The sequence below is a fragment of the Piliocolobus tephrosceles genome, chromosome 20 (genome assembly GCF_002776525.5).
Source record: "Piliocolobus tephrosceles isolate RC106 chromosome 20, ASM277652v3, whole genome shotgun sequence".
In the NCBI taxonomy this organism is placed as follows: Eukaryota; Metazoa; Chordata; class Mammalia; order Primates; family Cercopithecidae; genus Piliocolobus; species Piliocolobus tephrosceles.
This window is the reverse complement of record NC_045453.1, coordinates 21,426,732-21,450,229: the sequence shown is the minus strand read 5'-3', so window position 1 is coordinate 21,450,229 and position 23,498 is coordinate 21,426,732. Positions and strand designations below refer to the sequence as shown.

Sequence of the window (23,498 nt, the reverse complement as noted above, 5' to 3'; positions counted from 1 at the left end):
TCTTTCTTTCTTTCTTTCTTTCTTTCTTTCTTTCTTTCCTTCCTTCCTTCCTTCCTTCCTTCCTTCCTTCCTTCCTTCCTTCCTTTCCTTCCTTCCTTCCTTTCCTTCTTTCTTTCTGTCTGTCTGTCTTTTTTTTGTTGTTGTTGTTGAGATAGAGTCTTGCTCTGTCGCCCAGGCTGGAGTGCAGTGGCGCGATTTCAGCTCACTGCAACCTCTGCCTCCCAGATTCAAATGATTCTCCTGTCTTAGCCTCCTGAGTAAGTGGGATTACAGATGTGAGCCACCATGCCTGGCAAATTTTTGTATTTTTAGTGGAGACAGGGTTTCACTATGTTGGTCAGGCTGGTCGCGAACTCCTGCCCTCAGGTGATCCACCCATCTCAGCCTCCCAAACTGCTGGGATTATCACTGCGCCTGGCCTGCCTGCATTATTTCATATCACCCTCACAGTAGTCCATGAAGTCAGCAGTTTTATGGTCCCCATCCATGTTATAGATGAGGCCCGGAGAGATGGAGTCAGTTGTCTAGGTCACAGAGCAGTAGGTGGCAGGGGCAGGATTTGAACTAGGTGGCTGGTTCTAGCCTTTGAGTCTCGTCCACTCTTACGTTCTGCTTGCTTAGGAGATACAGTGCCCTTCTAGCAAGGAGAAGGAAGAGTTTCTAAGGGCAGGAAGGCTTCTGAGAGTCAGGGCATGGGAGGAGGAGGTGGAATGCTGGCCATGTCTTTGGCCTCTGCAGGGGAGCGTGTGCGGGTTCCCCGCAGATGCAGCCTGGATTCAGGTGGGCTAAATGGATAATAGACTGATAATGCACACACATAATGTCCATGGTGACAGGTGCTGTGAGGAAAACAGAGCAGGGGTAGACGTTTTCAATAGGATTGTCTTGGAGAGACTGAATGTGCCTCTTGGCCTTTGTCCCAGCTGTGGACCCTGCCCATGATGCCGTATCCTCAGATACACGTGATGCTGTTTGCTCCCTGTGTCTGCTCCACGTGAAGCCTGTCTCTGTGTCTGACCAGGGACTGCCTGTGGTTCCACAGCCACCTCCGCTGACCTTCAGCCCTGTACGTGTAGAGATTTTCCCCCATCAGCTCAGAAGTATTTTGGTGTTTTCACAGGCAGCGAGGTCGTCCTGGTGTGTATTAGGAGAACATCTGCTGGAGTGCCTGGCCTGTATGGCTGCGGTGCTGCAAAGCCCTGCCTTTCACCCCCCATGCTCGGGGGGCCCTATACCCTCTTTCTTTTTAAGGCTGCATTGCAACACCTCAACCACTCTAGGGCGCACCAGATGGACGCTCCACTGCCAGCACCTGTGCTCCTCTGCCTGATGGCTTTGTCTGCTCTGAGCTGCTCTGTCACTTTCAGGGAAGATGGGGAGTGCCAGGATCACCCTCACTGCCCTTAAACCAGTGACGGACAGGACCAGTGTACAGACTCCCCAGCCTCCTTAATCTCTGAGGGTGGCTCTGAGGTGTGCATTTGACACGGTCTGTCTGGGGCCTCATGGGGCTAAGTTGGTTGGTCTCATACCCTTTGTGGGCTGCCTCCCCTTCTTGGTTCCACCTCCCTGCTGGTGTTTCCAGGGACCACCTCCCACCTCCCACCTCCCACCTCCCACCTCCCACCTCCCACAGAAACTACTTGTACTCCACTTCTTGCCTCAGGGTCTGCTGCATCTGGGGAACCACCCCAAGGCTCCCCTCATGGTAGACCTGCTAAGATGCACCCACGGCACATACTCCCTGCATTCTCTGTGCACATAACCACGGGCAGAGTTGACTGGTAATTTTGTAGACATTTAAATCAAGATTTATTCATTTTGACAATGCAGTTTTCATTTTGTATTTGGAGCCAGTGCACATATTTTTAAAGGCTTCCAACATTTCTGTAGGTCCAAGGAATGTGCCCAGGGGAGGGGCCTGGTCTGAGCTGGTCCGGGGCTACTTGGAATTAAAAGTGCCCACCCCTTCACTGGACATTTACTGAGGACTTATGGGGCACCTTCTGTGATCCTGGCTGGATCTTGGGAGCTGGGGGCTCCCACCGTGGGGCAGAGGCAACAGTGGTTTACAAGCAGTATCAGATTTAATCTTCGTGTCAGCAACTTGCAAGGTGAGGCTCCATGACACAGATTTTATAGATGAGGCAACTTAAGTGTGAGGCTGGGCTGACTCCAGAGCCTATCATGTGATTCATGCCTTGTTTTCCTCTTTCCTAAAAAGGGAATGCAGTAACGTACCTTGTGGGATTGTTATGCAGGACAAACAAGCTGACCATCAGTGACCTGCTGAACCCATTGTTACTGAGCATCTGCTCTGTGTCCAGCACGGTTCTAGGTCCAGTGGGTGGACACTGCCCAAACAAGCCGCCACCCTCCTGGGACTGACATTGTAGGGGACAGAGGAACCATAAGTGAAGAAACAGCTCAGTGCAGGTGGAGGGCAGTGCTGTGGGGCATGGAGGAGGATGAGATAGAGCGTGCAGGGGAATGGGTGTCTCTTTCAAATGGGGCAGCGGGGGAAGGCCTTAGAAGAACTGGCATTTGATTCTAGAGGGGAATTGATATGGTTTGGCTGTGTCCCCACCCAAATCTCATCTTGAATTGTAGCTCCCGTAATTCCCATGTGTCATGGGAGGGACCTGGTAGGAGGTAATTGAATCATGGGGGCGGGTCTTTCCCGTGCCGTTCTCCTGATAGTGAATAAGTCTCACGAGATCTGATGGTTTTATAAAGGGGAGTTCCGCTACAGAAACTCTCTTGCCTGCTGCCATATAGGACATTACTTCTGGCCGGGCGTGGTGGCTCAAGCCTGTAATCCCAGCACTTTGGGAGGCCGAGACGGGCGGATCACAAGGTCAGGAGATCGAGACCATCCTGGCTAACACGGTGAAACCCCGTCTCTACTAAAAAATACAAAAAACTAGCCGGGCGAGGTGGCGGGCGCCTGTAGTCCCAGCTACTTGGGAGGCTGAGGCAGGAGAATGGCGTCAACCCCAAAGGTGGAGCTTGCAGTGAGCTGAGATCCGGCAACTGCACTCCAGTTTGGGCGACAGAGCGAGACTCCGTCTCAAAAACAAAAAAAAAAACAAAAAAAGACATTACTTCTCATTTGCCTTCTGCCATGATCATGAGGCCTCCTCAGCCATGTGGAACTGTGAGTCAATTAAACCTCTTTATAAATTACCCAGTCTCTGGTATATCTTTATTAGCAGTGTGAGAACAGACGAATACAGGAATGAATTGAGGTCAGGGCCCTGCAGATATCTGGAGAAAGAGTCTTCCAGGCAAAGGGAACAGCAAGTGCAAAGGCCCTGGGGTGGGTGGTGCCTTGGTATGTTCCCAGGGGGTCTCAGTTGTAGGTTCTTTGTATGCTTTCAGGAAGACATTAGCCTGTTAAAGATACAATTCAAAGCAATATGTTTGTGGTATGGACTATATAATGACACGAATTATCGATACATATATGGACTTTGTAAATATGCCATGGGAGTAAAGGAGTAGTAAGTCTGACTTTTTTTTTTTTTTAAAAGTTGTCTCTTCCCAGTCCTCTCAGAGTCTGTGACTGAATGAGTCAGTGGTGGAATCCTTCGAGAGGATGTTTCAAATCCAAAATTTGGGCCTTTTGGGAAAGCCTCAGTTGGTTCTGAGCCAATGGCTCTCAGCTCCTGGCACGGACCTGATGAAGGAATGCTAGGTGGGAACAGAGTGGAGAGGGTTTTAATCTCAGCCTGGGCAGTGGTGTGGGCTCTGGGTGGTGGACATTCTTGTGCTCTGGCCTAGACTGTGGAAGCTCCAGGCCAGCTTGTGGGGGTCCCCAGGTTTCCAGAGTTGACACAGAGAAGGACGGCTGGTCAGCAGCTCAGAGGCTCTTCTGCAGAAGGAAAACCTTTCCGTCTCATATTTGCCTGGCCCCTGCTCTGTTCCCCACTGGCAGGCACTGCCTTCCCTGCCCAGGGATACATATGCCCAAGGAGGAGAAGGGAGAAGCCAGGGGTCCTGATGATGGGGGTGGGCGATGGGGTGGGTGATGAGGTGGGCAAGAGAGAGCCTGGTGTGTTTAGTACCCCTCCCTCCAGAAAAATAAAAACATGCATTTATGTTAAAAATGACGTTTGCTTAAAAAGTAGCATGTTCATTGTAGAAATCTGGAAAGGGAAATAAATGAAGAAAGAAGAACATGGAAATTCTTTAGAATTCCCCTCTGTCAGTTAGGATTAGGTTCAGTGGCTCATGATAAAACCCAAATAACAGTGTCTTAAATGTGATGAAAGTTTATTTCCTTCTTCTGTAATTATAGGCGACCCAGGGCGGATATGTTGGCTGCACCATCACTAGGAACATAAGTGCCTACTGAATGCTGCTCTGTCTTCCCCAACATGTGGCTTCTACCTCATGGTACAAGATGTCTGCTTCACTTCCAGGCATCGCATTTGTGATCCAGTCAGTAGAAGAGGGAATAGCAGAAGAGAATCCCTACCCCTTCCTCCCCCAACCCACAAGGATACTTCCAAGATGTCGTACATAATACGCCATGTATGCCGTACTGGCCTGAACTTAGTTGTGTGGCCACACCTAGCTGCAAGGGATGCTGGGACATACAGTCCTTATTTTTAAATCAGGAGTTCTGGTTTCTAAAGGAAAAAGAGAGAACGATATTGGGAGACAGCTAGTAATTTTGGCTACATTCCTACATAGTTTAGGGTATTTCCTTCCATACTTCATTTTTCTATGCCTAGGGAGAGAGAATTTATTTAACCAAAGATGAGATTATATTTTATGTACTTGTCTGTAACTTGATTTTTTTTTCCTAGTTAAGGATACATCAATAGCCCTTTTCCGTCTTATTAAATAGACTTCTGCAAACTATTTTTAGCGTGATCATTCCTTGTTGAGCTGGATGGTAATTTATTTAACTAAACCCCCAGTGATGGAATTATAAATCAGATGTTGAAGCTAAAGCTTCATGACACGTATGAGATTTATTTTTCCCTGTAGGATAAATGCCCAGAACTTGGATGGATGGAGCATAGGATTTGGGCATTTGAAGGGGTCATTGGGCAATTGGGGAGCTCCCCAGACTCTGGGCTGTGTGGGGCGGCTTGCAGCAGGCTGTGTAAGCCCCTTCTGCTGTTACTATAGTGATTTTATTATCATCACTCAGAATCCAAGGCCCTTGCCGTTCCATGACACTTTGCTTCTGACTCCCCACCACCCAGATCATGTTGGGGATGGGGTCCTCAGGGCACCCCCTTTTCTTTGTCTTTGTTGTGTTCTGAAGCTCCCTCCCACCTCCCCCCAAATCGTCACTTCCCTTTGCTCCCAGCCCATCCCCTGGCCCTCTCAAGTTTCACCATATGTCTGGTGAGGTCACCCCAGCCAAGGCAGAGGTGTCCTTGGGGGCAGTCGGGCCCCCTCCTCAAGCAGATCAGGTTGCCGGCATCAGTCTCAGGGAGTGACTTCAAGGCCTCTTTCTGTCCTTTTTGTCTCCAGGGAGAGATTTATCCTCCCCAGGCGACAGCAGCCATGGGTTCCAGGCAGATGGCAGCTCCCCAGGGGCACCCCTAAGGGCAGCTGCTACCTGTTTTAAAGGCTGATGTGGTTCACTGTCCACAGTCACTCACTGATGGTGTGTGATTGGGTGAGTTGGGGACGCGTTACCAGGTCAGACTGTCTGGGTTCAAGGCCCAGCTCGTTCACTTACCAGCTGTGTGGCTTTAGAAAAGATCTTCACTGTGCTGGGCCTCAGGCTCCTCTGTGGAATGGACATCGTGATAACAATGCCTGCCTCCTGGAGTTTGAGGATTAAAACACCTAGAGCAGCACCTGCACATAAGGCCCAAAGGTGTAGATAGTGAGTTAAAAAAGGTGTTCTTCTTCTGGTGGCCTCTCCCAGCTCAGTATCAGTTAACTTTGTGGAGCGTGTTCTCAGTTTCTCCCCGTCTCTCCCATCCTTCCTCCACAGACCAGTCTCTCTTGAGCACCGGCTGTGTGCCAGCCTCTGTTCTAGGCACTGCGTAGACGGCCAAGGAAACTGTCTTCTGCCCTGAGGGAGCTGATTCTTTAGTGAGGGAGACGATGCTGAATGATCAAACCTATCCATACTTAATTGATAAGAGCACAGCCAATAGCGGTGACGTCTGTGAAGGGTAACAGGGTTCAGGTGGCTATGTAGTGGGTGAGATCCTCTCTTATATGGGTCCAGAGGTGGCCTGTGAGAGGAGGGACCTCCCCTGCCAATTGAATGTCTTGGGAAAAGCTCTATAGGTAAAGAACAGCACGTGCCAAGGCCTGAATGGTGGGGTCCTGGTATGTTCAAGAAATGAAAAGGAGACCAGTGTGCCTGCGGCTGAGCCAGTGGGGTGAGAAGAGCCCACATTAGACAGTCCTTGGGCTGTGGAAGAGGTTGAATTTTTTCTAGATTTTAATCAGAGCCTCTTCTAAGGCAAGGATTTCTTGACCTTGGCACAGTTGTTTGCGGTCAGCTGTGTCTTTGTGGGGCTGCCCTGTGCACTGGAGGGTGTTTAGCAGCATCCCTGGCCTCTACATACTAGATGCCAGGAGCACCCCGTCCTCAGTTGTGACAACCCAAAATGTCTCTAGACATTGGCACATGTCTTCTAGGGGGCAAAATCACCCCAAAGTTGAGAACCACTGGGCTCAGGCTAGGTGGGACCGGGGTGGGACTAGCCTGGCATTGGGAGACCTGGTTCTAATCTGGGTTTTGTCACCAATTTGCTGTTTGACCTCAGACCAGTGTCTCATACTCTTGGTTTCTCCATCAAGTGGGAGCTTGTTGGAGATGGCAAACTCATAATCCTTCTAACCCTCTCCCTGCCACATCCATGGCAGACATCACTAATCAATCATGATGTGGCTTCCTGCTAAGTCTAGAGCTCTGGGGACCATGGAGACTCTCAGGCCGGGAGCCGAGTAAACAGCCCCTCTGGTCCTTCTCTTATGCCCCAGAAGACCTGGGTATATACTTAGAGGAACTTGAACGCCTGGGCTCGAGGAAACCTGTGCATCACCTAGAGGAACTTACCCCAGTCGACTACAGCTGAAAGAACTTACACCTGAGCGCCATTGTTTACAGTAAGGATGCTTGAAACAAGTGTCTGCAGCATGGTAGTGATTACCTTACGCTGTAATTTTGACTAGTAAGCAATGAAGTGAACAACTTGAGGTCTTATTGTGGATTCTCCAAAGAACACGTCCCGAGACTATTTCAAGGGCAAGTAGCGTACTTGGGAGGTCACCCAGGAGGCATCAATAGGAGAGTGGGGGAGTGAGGCAGGGAGGAGAAGGCAGCCAAGAAGGGTGTGTCATCAAGCGGGTTACCATGGGGGCTGCCGGAGCTGAATCCCATCAAGGCACTCGGGGGAGATAATGTCCATCGAGTGCCTCAGTTTCCTCATCTTTCTTTTCATGCCAGGTCCTGCTGGCCGTCACTGAGGGCTGCTCCCAGGCAATCTTACTTCTTCAGCACTTCTGGCCTGCCCTGTGCATGAGAGCGGGGCCTTCAGGCCCAGAGATGCGGGCACTGGCAGCTGGATGTGGTGTGGGGTAAGGGTAGGGTCTGGATGGCAGATGCTGCCTGATGTACATATCAACATGGGTAAATGTGGAAGATGTGATGTTGAGTGAGAAAATCAAGTTGCAGAAAGCACGCTACTTATAAAAATGTTGTGAACATGCAAAACAGTTTTCTCTCTTGCTTATAGATGCACACGGGCTTGGTAAGTGGGCAGAGGCATGTGTGGGAATGAGGAGCACCAGCTCCAAGTACCTTGCAGGGAGAGAAGGTGCCCAGTGGCTCACCTCTCTCTGTAACGATTCTTTTCTGCCTTTTCTGTTTAATACATTGAGGTTTGATATTTGCATGGTACTGTGGGTAAACTGAACTAATCTCAAGTGCATACTGCTGGGGCTTTGCATATGCAGCGACCTGTGTCACCACTGCTCAGATCAAGATATAGAACGTTTCCAGCACCCCCGAGAGCCTCCTCATCCCCTTTCCAGTCTGTGCCTCCCCCAGACTTGTTGAATTTCTTTTTGCAAATGGTTTCAAGCAAATTTGGTGTAGTGTTAAGATTTGCCAAAGCTGGGTAGTGATGAGTTTGTGGGTGTTTGTTGTTTCTCTCTATTCTTTTCTGTATCCTTGACGTACTTCATCATCATATTAATAAAATGAAGAGGAGGACTTGGGCAGATGTGAGGACAAGTGGTCCAGGCACGGGCAAAGCTTCTGAGGCTGGAGGAGTTTCTCAGGCAGCCCTGGAAATCCTGAGAACAGTATTGTGTCTAAGGGAGGCTTCGGAGATGAGAGCTGCTTTTGACCTGAGTGTTTCAAAGCTGTCAAGCCTTGGACAAAGGAAGAGTCACGCTGGAGGGTCCCTTTCACCATTCCTGCCAGTGCAGGGGACACTGGTGCTGCCTGGAAAAGCCAGTCGTGCCTTGGGCAGCAGGAGGGCTGGGCCCAGAGCCCCTGCTGCCCATTCTTTCCGGGTCACGAGCTGCCCATTGTGGCCTTCACACTGGCTTGTTTGCAGTTCCTCAGTGGGTGGCCCGAGCCTCCCATTGTTGCAGTACAATAGCGGTGGCAGAGCTCGTGTGAAGAAACCAGGACAGGAAGCCCCAATCTAGGCCAGCAGAGTGTGGCACTCCCAGCTTCCTGCCCTCCCTGGCTGTGCTGGGCGAGGCTGTCTTTGTCTCCCTCTAGTCTGGGGAGGCTGGAGACTTGACTTCCTGTCAGTATCCCAGGCCCTGTTAAAACATCCTCTAGGAACCCCGTCCCTATCCTCCCCACCCATTGTCATTTAAAAAACAGGATCCGCAGACTTCCAAGGAGCCTGAGTCCAGGTCTCTGCCATGTGTCAGGCACTGTGCCAGGCACATTCCATACCTTCCTTTGATTTTCAAGCACCTCCTGTTTGCTGAGCACTACATTTGGACCTTCAGGGAGCTTCCATTGACTTTATCCCATGACATTCTAAAAGGTGCTGTATTCCTATGATCTCTACTGGCAAGAGTAAATGAAGACTCAGAGAGGCTAGTGCACTTTCCTGAAGTCACACAGCAGGAAGGACCCGTGGTTGAAACTCAAACTCACCAGTTTCCAAACCTGGCCTCTGTTGTTGGATTGGAGGTTATGGTTTCATCCCAGCCATGATCCCTGCTTGTCCTGGCCTTTCCCTTAGGATCTTGTATAGATTGCTTAACTTCAGTTTCCTCATCTGTCAAATGAGCTCTTAACGCAAGATGGGAAGATAGGAGTTTGCATTAAGAAGAGGAGGGCCTCTTGGTGGAGATGACGTTTGAACTAAGGCCAGATGGATAAGGAGGCTGCTCAGGGCAGAACGGCGGAGAACATCGCAGGAGTGTATTTGGCAGGTGGATAGAATCTAGAATGACAGTGTGGCTGAAGATTATTTATATTGAATTATGTGGGAGGATGAAGTACTAGAAGATGAGATCAGAGAGGTTAACAAGGGCAAGGTCATGGGGACCGTGGAAGGATTTGGATTTTAAGTGCAGTGGGAAGCCATGGAGATTTTAAAGGCATGGATTAACTGATCTCTTGTACATATTTAAAGGGATCTCCCTGGCTGTGTGTGTAGAGAACAGACGTTTGGGAGGGTGAAGGGGACCAGGAGGGAAGTGGCTGTGTTAGTCCAGGCAGGAGATGATGATGGCTTGGACTGGGGGGGTGGCTGTGAGATGGGGACCAGTGGTTGTAGTGTTCAGGTAAAGCTGGTAACATTTGATGTACTGGAAATGGAATGTCAGAGGAGAGGGGCTAAGGACTGCTGGTGGGTTTTGGCTAGAGCCCTTGAAAGGCAGAGGTGCCATTAATCGAGTGGGGAAGAGCTCGGTATGAGTTTGGGGAAGGTCAGGAATTAAGTGTTGGACAGGCTGAGTTTGGACATCCCGGTGGAGACATTGAATCAGCAGCTGGAGATAAGAGTCTGGGGTTTCAGGGGAGAAGTCCAGGCTGGGGATATAAACATGGGGGTCATCAAAAAAAGGGGATTTAACCCATTTATGCCAGAGGTTGCAGTTTTTTTTTAAATAAAAAAATCAGACCTTGGCAATGACCTTGAAGAGTAGGCTATAAATAACTCCCACAAGCTTAGTGTTCCAGTAATGGAACTCTAGGCATAGATGGGTTAAAGCCCCAAGACTGGCTGAGATGGCTCTGCACCCTGTGTGGACAGAGACAAAGCTGCCTTCCTATGTCTTGCCTTTTTCTGTGACTCGCCTTGTGGACTGTCATTGCGCCCCCTCCCAAGAGGCTTGAGTCTGGGCAGGTGGCTGGGCTCCTGGGGACAGGCATGGACGTGTTGTGTCCCTGGGTGATGGAAAGGATCTGACAGCCGTGTGCGGAGGACCACCCACCTCTCTGCGTACCTGCCCTGCTTCCCCTGACCCCAGCACTATCTTGGGCTGTCGCTGCCATCTCTCAGACAAGCGTGGTGGGATGAGACAGGCTCTCGCAGCCCCTGTCTTAATCAGCCTGCACCTGGGTTCTGTGACAGGAAGACCAGGTGCTCACCTGGACCAGCCCCCCTGGGGACTCCCAAGCTGTCATCTGTCTTGGCAGGGCAGGTGACTGATAGGCCCCACAGCTCCCCATGGCCCTGCGGCTGTAACAGCACCATGAATTCCTTTTCCCAGGGGTCTCCATGTGGCTGCTTCCAGGTTAGGCTACAGCCAGATCCCACATCCTGGAGTTGGGGCAAACCAGGCGGAGGTGGCTGTGGGTACTGGGCCTTGGTCTCCCTTAGGTGCTGACTCTGCTGTCTCTCCTTCCCCCAACATTGATCGCTGTGACTCTCTCAGCCCATCCTTGTGACCCCTTGACAGCTCTTCTTTCTGCCATTTTTCCACCCACACCACCTGGTGCCAGGCCACCATCATCTCTTGTTGGCACCACTGCACCCTACTGCCCTGGTCTCCCCACTTTTACACGCAACCCCTGAAATCCAGTTCCTTGCAATAACAGAGAGCTCTTTCACCAACACCTCAAAACTGGGAGACTTCTCTTTTTAAAAAAATTCTAATTTCTGGCTTCATTAAAAAAAAAAAGAAAAAAAAAAAAAAAAACAACACCCAAATCTGAACCTCTGGTGGTCCCGGGCCTGCGGCCTCCCCACGTGGCCCCACATGAATGGTGCACCCTCAATTCCTGCAGCCCCTGTTGCTCCTGCCCTGGTATAGTCCCACTCATCTGCTGCATCTCACGGAGGAGAGATGTGATTTGTCTGTTCCAAGCTCCTGAAAGGGTGGTAGAAGGACTGTGGTCCGTTCAAACAGTGGATTCCTGGCATCTGGAAGGAGGCTCTTTGTGAGATGATCTGGAGGTATCTCTGAGCTATATTAAATAGAAAATCCAGGTGCAGGTCATCCAGTGTATGTTGCTATTTTTTGGTGTGTAGAGAAGTTAAAACAAACAAACAAAAAGGAATAGATGTGTGTGTGTGTGTGTGTGTTTTTGCATAGATTTTTTGGAAGGATACCGAAGAAACTAGTAGCTGGGGTTCCTATAGGGGTTGGAAAGGTACTCGATGGTTTGGGCCTGGGGTAAGGAGAGAGACTTTCTGTGTTTTTGCCATTTTATATTTTTGACTTTTGAACCATGTGACTGTGTTATTATTCAGAAGTTAAATTGTAAAGCAAAGTAAAAAAAATTGAAAAGGGAAATGAATTCGAGTCTGAGGGTGCCCATGGGTGAGGAAGCAGGTGTGTATCTCTTGGGGCCGAAGGTTCCTCGAGGGCAGGGGCTTTGAGATTTTCTCTGCTGTTTCTTCAGGGCCCAGCGCAGGGCCTGGCGTCATAGGTGCACAGTACACCCCTGGTTTCAGTGTGGGAGCGAGGGCTGTTCCAGTGGGTTTAAGGTGTAAGCAGAGCACGTTTTTCTTCATCCCCTGCCTGTGTCCCTGGACCCATGGTACCTCCCAGATCCTAGTTGGCATTTGAACTTGAGAGCCTTCTGTGGGGCCTTCCATGGGAGAGCTGGAGACGCAGACACTCACCTCTCTCTGCTTCTCTCCTCCAGGCATTCCTGCATCGCATCCGGCAGAACGTGGCTGACTCAGTGGAGAAGGGCCTCACGGAGGAGAATGTCAAGGTGTGGATGCTCAGACTGGCCCCTTTCCTAGAGCATCTGTGTTGCTCTATGCCTTGCTCTTCCCATGCTCAGAGAGTGTGCATGCTGGCAGAGGTGTGTCACCCGCTGACTGCTGGCCACCAGCTTTGCCCTGCCCCAGCTTGCTCCCTGTAGCCCCTGGAGGCCTCTTGTCCTGTGAGCAAGCTGTGCTTGGTGGACGTCAGCAGGAATCAGCCCTGGGCCCCACTTTCCAGCCCAAGACTTCCCCTCTGTGCTCAGTGTGACCCGCCCCCCGTCTTCCAGGCTCCTCGTGTCGGGCCCTCGGGCTTGGAGCCAGTGGAAAATCCTCTCCCAAGTGCCCCCGGGAGCCTGGCACCTCCAGTCCCTCTTCTAGCAGCCCCGGCCCCCGCTCCTGCCCTGGGCATCCAGTGTCCAGGCAGGGCTGATGAGTAATTGGGCCCAGTTTGGCCTTGGCCGTGGCTCTGGGGAGTTTGAGGAGGAGATCAATAGGCCTTCTGTGTGCATGGCTCGGCTCCAGCCTGGCTCTCCAGGCCTGGCTTTCTGTGTGACCTCACTCTCTGAGCCGCCTTTCAGGCTTCGGGGCTCTAAGGGTCCTGGTGTCCAAGGTGCCCAGTATTTACAGCACACAAAGGACTTGGTCATAGAAGATATTCCCTCCAAACGCCCTGGTTAATCTGGATGGTGGCCTTGCATGTTGACAACTCTACTCCGAATTATTTGCATAAGAAAACTGAGTCTTAGAGATGTCAAGGACTTGCTCAAGGTCTCTGCATGGCTCGTCCTGGGGGTAGGGGGTGTGTGTTCACGCACTGGGATCCTAGGATCTAAACTCTATGCCTGCATTTATTTGTTCACTCATTCATTCGGCACATATGACTGAGCACCTACTGTTGATTCCACTTATTTATTATACTATTTATTATAGTTTAAAAATTATTCATTATAATTGTAAACTGTGACTTAGTACAGTTTTTTAAAAATTACCTTTCTTTTTTTAATGAGGTCGAAGTGTCGTACAGTAAAGGGCGCAAATCCTTAGTGCTGAATGCGGTGCGTGTCTCCATACACATGCACCAGTGTAACCGTGACCCAAATGAAGGCAGAGAGCATTTCCCAGCCCCAGCTGCCCACTCTGGGCCCCCTCAGTCAGTCCTCCTTCCCTAAAGGTAATCCCTGGTTCCTAGTACCATGGATTGATTTTGCCTGTTCTTGAAATTTATGTTAAAGTGAGCTCTTTCTAGTCCCTGCCTGCCTGTGGGATTTGCCCGTGATATTGTGTGTAGCTGTGGTTCACTCTTTTTCCTTGCTGTGTGGTGTTCCATTGTATGAATGCAACACAATGTACTTATCCATTCTCCTGGGGATGGATATTTGAGTTATTTCCAGTTTTTGGCTGTTACAACTATTCTTAAAAAAAAAAAAAAAAAAAAATACGATCATGAGGGCTGGGCGAGGTGGCTCACGCCTGTAATCCTAGCACTTTGGGAGGCCAAGGCGGGCAGATTGCCTGAGCTCAGGAGTTCAAAACCAGCCTGGGCAACACGGTGAAACCCTGTCTCTACTAAAATACAAAAAAAGTTAGCAAGGCATGGCGGCATGCATCTGTATTCCCAGCTACTCGGGAGGCTGAGGCAGGAGAATTGCTTGAACCCTGGAGGTGGAGGTTGCAGTGAGCCGAGTTCGCACCACTGCACTTCACACTCCATCCTGGGTGACAGAGCGAGATTCCATCTCTAAAAAAGAAAATAATAATTAAAAAAATATAATCATATTGTATTTTTAAATAATTGCTCATTGCGGGGGCTGTCCTGTACATTGCAGGAAGGGTTAATAGTATCCCTGGCCTCTATGAAACACCCCTTTTCCTCCCAATTTGTGACAACCAAAAATGTCCCTTGACAATTGCCACATATCCCATGTGTGTGTGGCGGGGGTGGTGGGTAGAATTGCCCCTAGTTGGGAACAACTGATCAGAAGGTTAAATTCTAAAATGTAGGATTGCTGGGTCAAATTGTACTAGTGTTTTACACTTTTAGATTGATGTGGGGAAACAGGGAATCTCATACATTGTTTGTGAGAGTTTAGGCAGCGTATTTATTTCTAACCTCCTTCCTTATTGTGTTTTCTTCTACTACGTCGTTTTAATGGGTGCATGGAAATATACTCATAATTTCAACATCCATCCTGTGGCTGGACACAGCAGTTGTGTCTGACTGTGATGAATGTCTGCATACTAAATGTGGAACTGCTTGCAAGACTTTGACCTTGGGAATATTATTTTATGTGAGCCTTACTTCTTCATCTGTAAATTGGGGATAACAGTAGTTTCTATCTCATGGATTTACAGTGGGGATTAGATTCCAGGAATGCATGTAAAGTTCTTAACACAGGATTAGTCACTAATCCCGATGATAGTAAATAAATGTTGGCAATATTTCTGTGATTACGATGATTTCTATTAGTGGTAAACCAGTTCCGGTGGTTGAGAGTTCTTCTTTGACTACAGTGTCACCTGCACCGAAGTTTGTATTTTTTCAATGCTTGGCTTTGCTCTCCCTCCGAGCCTTGATTCACGCTGTCCTCTGGCCTGTCTGTTCCTCACAGATCCTATTCTCGAACATCGAAGACATCCTGGAAGTTCATAAGGATTTCTTGGCCGCCTTGGAGTATTGTTTACACCCGGAACCACAGTCTCAGCATGAACTTGGGAACGTTTTCTTAAAATTCGTGAGTACCATGCCACTGCCCCTGGTGGACTCTAGCTTTTGAGAAGTGGGCATCTCCCTGGGTCCCTACCCCATCCCCTTTCACCAGCTTCCTCTGTAGGTCTGTCTGGGAGATGGGGTCGCAAGTTGGGCAGGTGGGCCCAGTCTGCATTCCCGGAACTATGGGAGGTGGGTCAGGCCCAGCAGACTGTGGGCATTTTTAGTGACTCTCCTTTCCCTCAGTTTCACATAGAGGGTGGGCCCTCACTGAATGCATGTGTCCTGGAGTCCTATGACCTCCTGGCCTGGCGGGGCCCCTCTGCCACAGTGACCATCAGAGGTAGCTAGTGGCCAAGACTTGGCATCAGACAGACCTGGGTTTGAGCAGCTCAGGCACCCACTGGCCAGTAAGGGTGTCTGATCCTTGGGTACCCCATTGGGCTCTTGGTCAGAGAGGCTGACGCTTGTTGCAGTAGCCTCTCTCTTCCTGCAGGATTACTAACGCATTTGGAATTGTGGGTGGTAGGCTGGAAGAAGGAAGGCAACTGCTTTTCCATAGCCTCTTTTTCTGTACTACCTGGGACCCCCCTCACAGATAGAAGAACTAGCCTCACGGGCACGAGATGTGAGCCAAACTCCTTTGCCTCTCTGAGCCTCTATTTCCTCCTGTGATTGCGAAGTAGGGATAGTTCCGCCTACCTCCTAGGGTTGATGGCAAGACTCAGAGGTAAAGCAATAGGATAGAGAGCCTAGAGCAGAGCTTCTCAGCTGGGGCGACTCTGGCCCCCAGGGTACATTGGACAATGTCCAGACACATTTTTGGTTGTCCCAGCTCTGGGGTGCTACTGGTTTCTAGTAGGTAGAGGCCAGGGATGCCACCAAACATCCTATAATGCACAGGACAGCCCCTACAACAGAGAATCGTCTGACCTCAAATATCGATGGTGCCGAGGTGGAGAAACTTGGGTGTATCAGCTCTCGGTCACTGTTCACACTGTCATCACCATCATGATCATGATCATCATCACTCACTCACGTCTCCAGGGGATCACATCTGAGTGACCAGAGCCTAAGATGATGGAGCTGTGTGACTCTGCCCTCAGAGGGCAGTGGGGGGGCAAGTCTCATGTGCGATCAGGCGTGCAGAGTACCCCAGGATGCAGTCGTTCAGCCAGGGGCCAGCCACTCTCTATGTGAAAGTGAGGGCAAGGAGAGCTTCTGGCCAGGCTGCCGAGTGACTCATGAACTGTGGTCCTCTCAGCAAGTTGACTGAACTTGTCTGTGCCTTAGTTTCCTTTTACCCGTAAATGGGGTATAAATCCGTGACATTGTGAGGATTAAGCGAGATAATACAAGGAGCCTGCTCGCTGCAGCACCTGGCACAGTAAGTGCTCAATAAAGGTCAACGTTATCTTCCTGTTCACTTAGCAGATGCTCCTCCATCTTTGGAACTGGACAAATAAGAGCACAGTGGGGCGCAGGTGGGCTGGGTGCTAGCGGAGGGCATTGGGCAGAGGAGGGATGCGGTCCACTTTGGGTTGCAGGGACCCTTTGGCTGCTGTGAGGGGGAGCAGGTGTGGAGGGAGAGCCGGAAGCAAGGAGACATCTAAGAGGTTATCCCGCCAAGTGAGGTGACAGTGCCTCGGACCAGCATGGTAGCAGTGGAGGTGGTGAGAAGGGGCAGGTGGCCACAGTGGTTCAGTAAAGGTGTTTGAATAGGAAAATGAAAAGAATGGGAGGGACAGTCTTCCCTTCGGGTTCAGAGGAGACAGGAAGTGCTTTTTTCTCTGGAGCCAACAGCCAGCGTTCAAATCCCTGTTCTACTGCTCGCCAGCCCAGTGACCTTGGGCAAGTCCTTTCACCTCTCAGGGCCTCAGTCTCCAACTCTGTGAAGTAGGGGTAATGACAATACCTGCTGCAGGGGGCTGTCATGAGGATGAATGACCTGACTCAGCACCGAGCTAATGCCGCGTGTCAGCTGTGGGTGTTATTCCGGCCTGCTTCCTGGAGGGGGTGGCCTTGGGGCTGGCTGTGACCTGATGATCTGAGCTTGGGCAGGATTGTCTGTACTTAGCAAAAGTGGGAGAAAGGGTCCTCAAGGTGCACTATCCAGTTTGCCAAAAGCCCCGGCCCTCCTCAGTCCTTTTGGCTTCTCTGCCTGAGTCCCAGAGGCTGTAGGGAAGTGGGTTTAACTCGCTTGTCAGAGAGGAGCCCTGGACCTTGAGGACACAGTGGAGCTATTCTCACCTCCCTCTATAGGATCCCTGACTTGCTCAGAGATACAGCAGAGGGCTAGGGGGCTGGGGGTGGGAAGTTCGGTGTGCATGAAGCAACCTCTTTTCCATGTCCTCTCTTCTGCTACCTGGGACCCTCCTCATGTAGCCTCATCAAACTAGGTACCTGGTGAAGGCTGCACTTGCCATCAGAGTCATGACATGTGGAGGGTGGACCTTTAGGCCTTTGTGGGAGGATATTCTGGGCTGGGTTCTTGCTGGTGTCCTCCCTGGGCCTGGGAGATCAAGCATTCTAGAGCCCAGCTGCCCGGCTTTGCATCCTAGTTTTGCTACTTCCTTGCTCTGTGATCCTGGGAGAATGACCTTACCTCTCTGTGCCTCAGTTTTCTCATCTGTAAAGTGGGTATCACAAAACTCATCTTCTAGGGTGGTTGAGAGAATGAATGACGTTGGTAGAGCCTGGCACATAATAAGTGCTCAGGAATTGTTTCTCACTTGGGTTATGTGCACATCTGTTCATGTGATCCAGCGCTTTCTGGAACCTCCCAGTCTTCTCTGGAGTGTGACTTTGTGCAGGGTCCCCAGGCCTGGGATCACTGGACCCCATTCCAGGTGATTTATCATGAGCCCCCCTGCACCTCAGCGGGGCTCCTGTCCTTCCAGCCTCACAAAGCTGCTATGATGCCCAGGTGCAAGGATGCATGTAGGAGGCTTTGACAGAGATGAAGTATTTTGGAGATTGGTTCTCCCCTGAGCCACCAGAGAGACCTGCTGGAAACATCAGTCAGGTCTCTTCAGCCCCCGTCCCGGCACCCTCCAAAGGTTCCTGCCTCATTGGAATAAAATCCCCACACTCCGCCATGCCCTGTCCATTCCTTGGAACTCACTCCCCTGGCTCCAGCCACACAGGTCTCCTCGCTGTTCAGAACAGGGAGCCCATTCCTGCCCCAGGCCACTTCCTCTACTGGACCAGTTCCCTCAGACATCCCTGCGGCTCTCTCCCTCCTTGCCTTGAAAGCTTTTCAGAAATGCCGTCTTCTCCGCGAAGGCCTCCATGCCCTCCTGTTTAAGTTGCTGCACTCCTGTCCTTCCCCGCCCCTCCCCTGCTCTTGTCATTCTCAACAGAATGGTCTGCATCGCCCTTTGACACATCGGATCTTTTGCTCCTTTTTGCTTATTGTCTGCTCTCCCTAGAATGTAAACAACACGAGGACAGGGACTCTGTCATGCTCGCTGTTCTGTCTCTGCATCAGAAAGAGTCCAGCCCCTTAGCCGGGCATGGTGATGTGTGCCTGTGGTTCTAGGTACTTGGGAGGCTGAGGTGGGAGGATTACTTGAGCCCAAGAGGTTGAGACTGCAGTGAGTTGAGATCATGCCACTGCACTCCAGCCTGGGTGACAGGGTGAGACATTGTCTGAAAACAAACAAAACAAAACAAAACAAAAAAATCCAGCCCTGAGCTCACTTGTCCTCTGGACATGCGAGCAAACTGAGAGAAAGGTTAAGCTCAAGGTCACAACTGTGCCAGCCGCAGAAGTGGGCTTTCGACCTTCCTAAGGGCTAAGCCAGGGTTCCTCAGTTCATTAGCTTACGTGCTAAGTTTGGAATTTCAGCTATATCTGAGTATCCTTTGTAGTATTATTTGTTTAATGCTTTAAAAAATTGATTCACTTAACAAAACTTCAATAAACTTATTTAAAAAGAGAAGTTTGCATCATCATTGAAGATAGAAAATGAGTGCTGTAAATAGAAGGTAATTGTCAAAATAAATGCGGTAGAAACCAAACGGTGTTACCGCATTCTGTCTAGAAACTCTTAACTACTTGAGCCTCTCAGCCTTACATCACACCAGCTAAGGCCCTTCTTGAGCTAACTGGACCTATTGAAAAAGGAGCCAGCATTCTCAGTGTGTGATCCAGTGTTTTTTAATTTAAAAAACATCTTTTTAATTAAAAATTGAAATCATTACGCCTCTTCCTGCCTGCTCACGGAGGACAGGCTGAGTCAGTCTGTCTCAGGAGTTTTAAAGGCCACCCCTCTGTAGGTTGGGTTTCTGGAAGCTGGCAATTTGCCCACAGGTGGCCTCTTGGAAGCAGCTAAAGGAGAGGTTGCGGAGACTCCACCCCAGCTGCTGGTAGTCCCATCTGGAAGGAACTCTGGAACTAGGATAGCTCTTCAGATTATGCACAATTGTAGCAAGTGGGCAAGGCCTTTGCACCCTCATTGCCTGGTGGGCTGTCCTCAGGAGTGGGTGTATCACTGCAGACAGGCGGCCCTCTTAGGCTGAAGGCAACTCCAGGGGAGGGCCTTAGCTGAGGGTCATTGTCAGCTCCCACTCCCAGCACCTGGGGTAAGGGGCGTCTCTCTCTCCGTGACAGGCATTTGAGGAGTGCACCATGGCATCCACTGCAACCCCAAAGGAAAAGCAGGTCTCAAATTTTCCTTTCCACTCTCCTTCCCAGGCTTGTTTACTCCATTTACTCCCTGCCTGGAAACATTTTCCCATGGCCATGGCAGCATCTGGGCTGGTGAGATGCTAATTGGGAACAGAGCTCTGCAGACAGGCTCTCCAGGAGAGGAAAGGGCCCTGGCCCACAGTCCAGCCCACTGGTGCCACCTAACTGAACAGATGGAGGAAGAGTCCCTCACCCCCTTTCCCCAAAATTCAACCGGTAACTACTGAGTTTATCAAAATCTAGCACTGAGTGGACATTTTCTTTGCACTGCGTCCTGTTCTCTGTGCCTTACAGATATGCATTCATTAAAACTTCACAACAGTCTTTAAAGGTGGTTACTATTATTGTACCCATTTTACAGATGAGGAAACCAAGGCCCAGAGAGATTAAGTTATAGTGCAAGCTTACTGAGCTAGGAAGCATCAGAGCCAGGATTTGAGCTGACACATTCAGGCTGTAGAGTCTGTGTTTTTCACTGTCTTATGTGATAAGGTCTCCTGAAATACATACTAAGCATCTCTTGTGTGCCAGGCACTGCACTGGACCCTGGGGATGCTGTACTAAATAAGACAGACTTGCTCCCTGCTGCCACACTGCTCATAGGTGGGAGAAACAGAGGGTAATTTAACTGGTTAGGTCATTTCAGATGCCAATGCAGACTGTGAAGAACATAAAATGCAGATGTGGTGACGAGTGACTCTGCCTGAGGTTGCTTTCAATCAGGAGGTCAGGGCCAGGGCTGGCACATTTAGCAAATGAAAACAAAGGACACCCAGGGAAATTCGAATTTCAGGTAAACATCAAGTAATTTTTTAGTGGAAGCATATCTTATGGAATATTTGAGACATACTAAAAAAAAACATGTATCTGAAATGAACATTCACCTGGGTGTCCTGGGTTTTATTTTGTATCTGGCAACCCAAGGGTGGGATGGCCTTTCTGAGGTGGTGAAATGGGATGATTTTGGGGAGGGTGATCTGGACTGAGGGGAGAAAGGGCGGAAGCCCTGAGCTAGGAGCAAGCTTAGCTCATTTGAGAGAAGGGAGACCAGTGTGACCAGAGCAGAGTGAGTGATGGAGAGAGTTTGAGGGTGTCATAGTGGGGGCAGGACAGATCCTGTAGGGCTTTGTGTGCCAAGGTAAGGACCATAGATCTTATTCTGAGGCAGTGGAAGCCACTGCAGGTTTTAAGCACAGGAGTAGTGTGATCTGATTTATGTTTTAACCCCTCTCTCCCCGCAGCTGTGTGGATGGGTAAATAAGTGGAGGAGACTGTTGAAAAATTGAGACCTGACTCTCACTTCTCTTCTCCCCGCTGGAGGATATGTTTGCATGGGCCAGCTCCTTCCCTCTTCTGGGTCTCAGTCTTGCTGGCTGTGAAATGAGTGGTTTGGAGCTGATGGTCCCTGTGGAACCACTGTCACCTGGGCATCGTGGACAGCAGCTGCCACCTCTCACAATCCTTGAGCCCTTCCTGGGGGTGAGCTCCCCTCCCCTGGCTGTCTCCAGCTGGCAGCTGTCCCCTTCTCCCCCTTCTCACCCCAAACCCACAGCCACATGTTGCGCACCCACTACATCTGTGTATGCACAACTATTTGTCCGTTTCTTCCTGGCAAAGCAATCAGAGCCCCATGTGGGGCCCCTAGGAGGAAATGGAACACTTGGACTCTGAGCTGTCAAGAGCAGTGTTTCCATATTTGCAGAGTCTCAGGCCTGAGATGCAGCTGGGGTCAGGCTGGATGAAAGGACATGGGTGTGATTGAACTGGGCACGGTGCTGCAGAGGGGATGTTGTCCTTGGCTAAATTTAACTTCTCCAAGCCTCAAGCCCTGGGCCCCTGCCCTTCCCACAGGCTGAAGGAGAGGAAAACACTGCAGACTGTGTTGTAGAAGGGGCTCAGGGGATGAGGAATGACAAACTGGTGGTGAGCTTGTTACTTACTCCCTCTCCTGCACCTGTGGCAGACATCGCTAATCAATCACAGCATTCTGCCTCTGGGCTTCCTGTGGGACCCCAGAATCCTCCTCACTAGTGTTCAGTGACTGGGGTTGGCATGTGGGAAGAAACCAATTTGTCCCTGCTTTCTGGCCCAATCCCTTGCCTTCATCTCTGTGGAGATGGACAGAGAGTCCCTGTCACCTCACTAAGATTTGGGTCTATGTATTTCATTTTCTCCCTTTCAGAGTGTGCACATATCAAAACTGTCTTTGCTGTACGTGACAGAAACACCAGTTCAGATAGGCTTAAACAAATCAAGGACTTTACTGATGCATGTCAGTGAAATTGTTCAGGAGTGTAGGTCAGCTTCAGACATAGCTAGATCCAGGACTCCGTATGATGATTTCAGGACCAGGTCTTTCTCTGATCTCAGGCCCTGCTTTTATCTGTGCGGTGCTGATTTCACTCTTGGAGAATGCGAGGGGCTTGTGGGGTGCATGCCTCACATGGTGGCAGGGGTTCAATAGCAGCTCAAAGAGAGTTTCTCTTCCCAGTGATTCTAGCACGAGTCCTTGCGGACTCTCGCGGCCCAGCTTGGGTCACATGGCCACTGTTATTAGGACGGGGAACTCTGATTGGTTTTGCCTGGGTCATGTGCTCACTTGTGGTTCCTGGGGTGGGGTGGGACCAGCCTGGGAAGAAGCACGGAGCTGGTCTGAGGGGCCTTTGGCCTCTCTCGGTTCCTCCTTCTGTTTTCTTGCTTTCATTCATCAAACAGTCATCATACCTGCTCTCTGCCAGTGGCTGCTGACCCCATTGACATCACAGCAGTGACCTCAACAGATGCAAACGCTGTCCCCATGGAGCTGACAGTCCCAGGAGATTCAGGGGAGAAGGACAGTGCACAAATGAGAAGTAAAACATCCTGGGGTCAGGGACCATCATAATTCCCAAAATCTGCCTGGGACCCTCCCAAGGCTTTCCCTAAACCCACAAGTCTATCCGCTGCCACCTTCCTCCTGACTCTGCCTGTCTTTTTTTTTTTTTTTTTTTTTTTTTGCCTTCAAAACCTTCCCACCTACCGCCCTACCCTGTCACAGACCAGTTCAGTGAAAAAGATAATGAATTTTCTGAAATAATCATGCTGGTGATAATAGCAACAACATTAATAAGCAATAATGATACTAGTTAATATTTAGTGAACACTGACTATGCACCGTTGCAAGCACTTTAATATAAATTCACCTGCCAATCCCCACAACACCATTATGATAATGACATCATTGTTGTCCGTACTTTATATATGACAATGCAGAGGCCAAGAAATGTTACTTGTCTTGACCAAGAGCTGGTGACCAGGAGACTTGGGCTATGAACCTAGATGGTCTGGCTGCAGAACTTCTCCTTGGCACTTACAAGGTTGATGCTGATAGTGGTTGGTGAGAGTGGTCATGGGGGCTTTTAACGTCAGCGCAGGTCTTCTCTGCAGGAGCAGGTTTCCAGACAGGCCAGTTCCTGTCACCTACAACAAAATAGTTGTTCTCTTTCTTCCTCTGCCTCTTCCCTGCAGCCTGCATCACCACAGTCTGCAGCTGAAACCCTGATTCCAAATGTGTCCAGCAGACCCTCCTCACAAGGTTTTACCTATGGCTGGGTGATCCCCTGCAGCCCAGATGCCTCCTCACTCAGCCCTTTCGGCCTTGATGGCCCCTTAGGCTCATTTGAGACAAATGGAAGTAGAAAAAGGTCTGCTTGGGCAGTGTTGGGGGTGCTGGGGGTCCCCTCTTCTCCTTCCTTGCCTTGTGTGTGTGTGTGTGTGTGTCTTTGTGTGCGTGTGTTGGCATCTCAGTGGACTGCAGATATTTGATGAGTGAATTGTGCTTTGTGACTCAGTGCATGTGTCCATGTGCATGCTGACATTGGTGGTGGTGTTTGGTGCCTGTAGCTTGCGTGCTGTGATGCTTGAGATCATTGGGTGGTTTCTTGGAGTATGCATCAAGATTGTTTGTCTTGTGGTATGTGTGTGTGTATGGGGG

General features: G+C 50.1%; 1 protein-coding gene across 2 annotated transcripts in view; it reads left to right on the top strand.

Annotated features, from left to right (window-relative positions):
- The window catches only part of PREX1 (phosphatidylinositol-3,4,5-trisphosphate dependent Rac exchange factor 1), a 204,436-nt gene that overhangs the window by 68,623 nt on the left and 112,315 nt on the right, over window positions 1-23,498 (top strand). For both annotated transcript variants that reach the window (XM_023197325.3, XM_023197326.2), the window contains exons 2-3: window positions 12,059-12,130; window positions 14,735-14,857. In XM_023197325.3, the coding sequence (XP_023053093.1) occupies window positions 12,059-12,130; window positions 14,735-14,857 (195 nt within the window). The remainder of the gene's footprint in view (window positions 1-12,058; window positions 12,131-14,734; window positions 14,858-23,498) is intronic.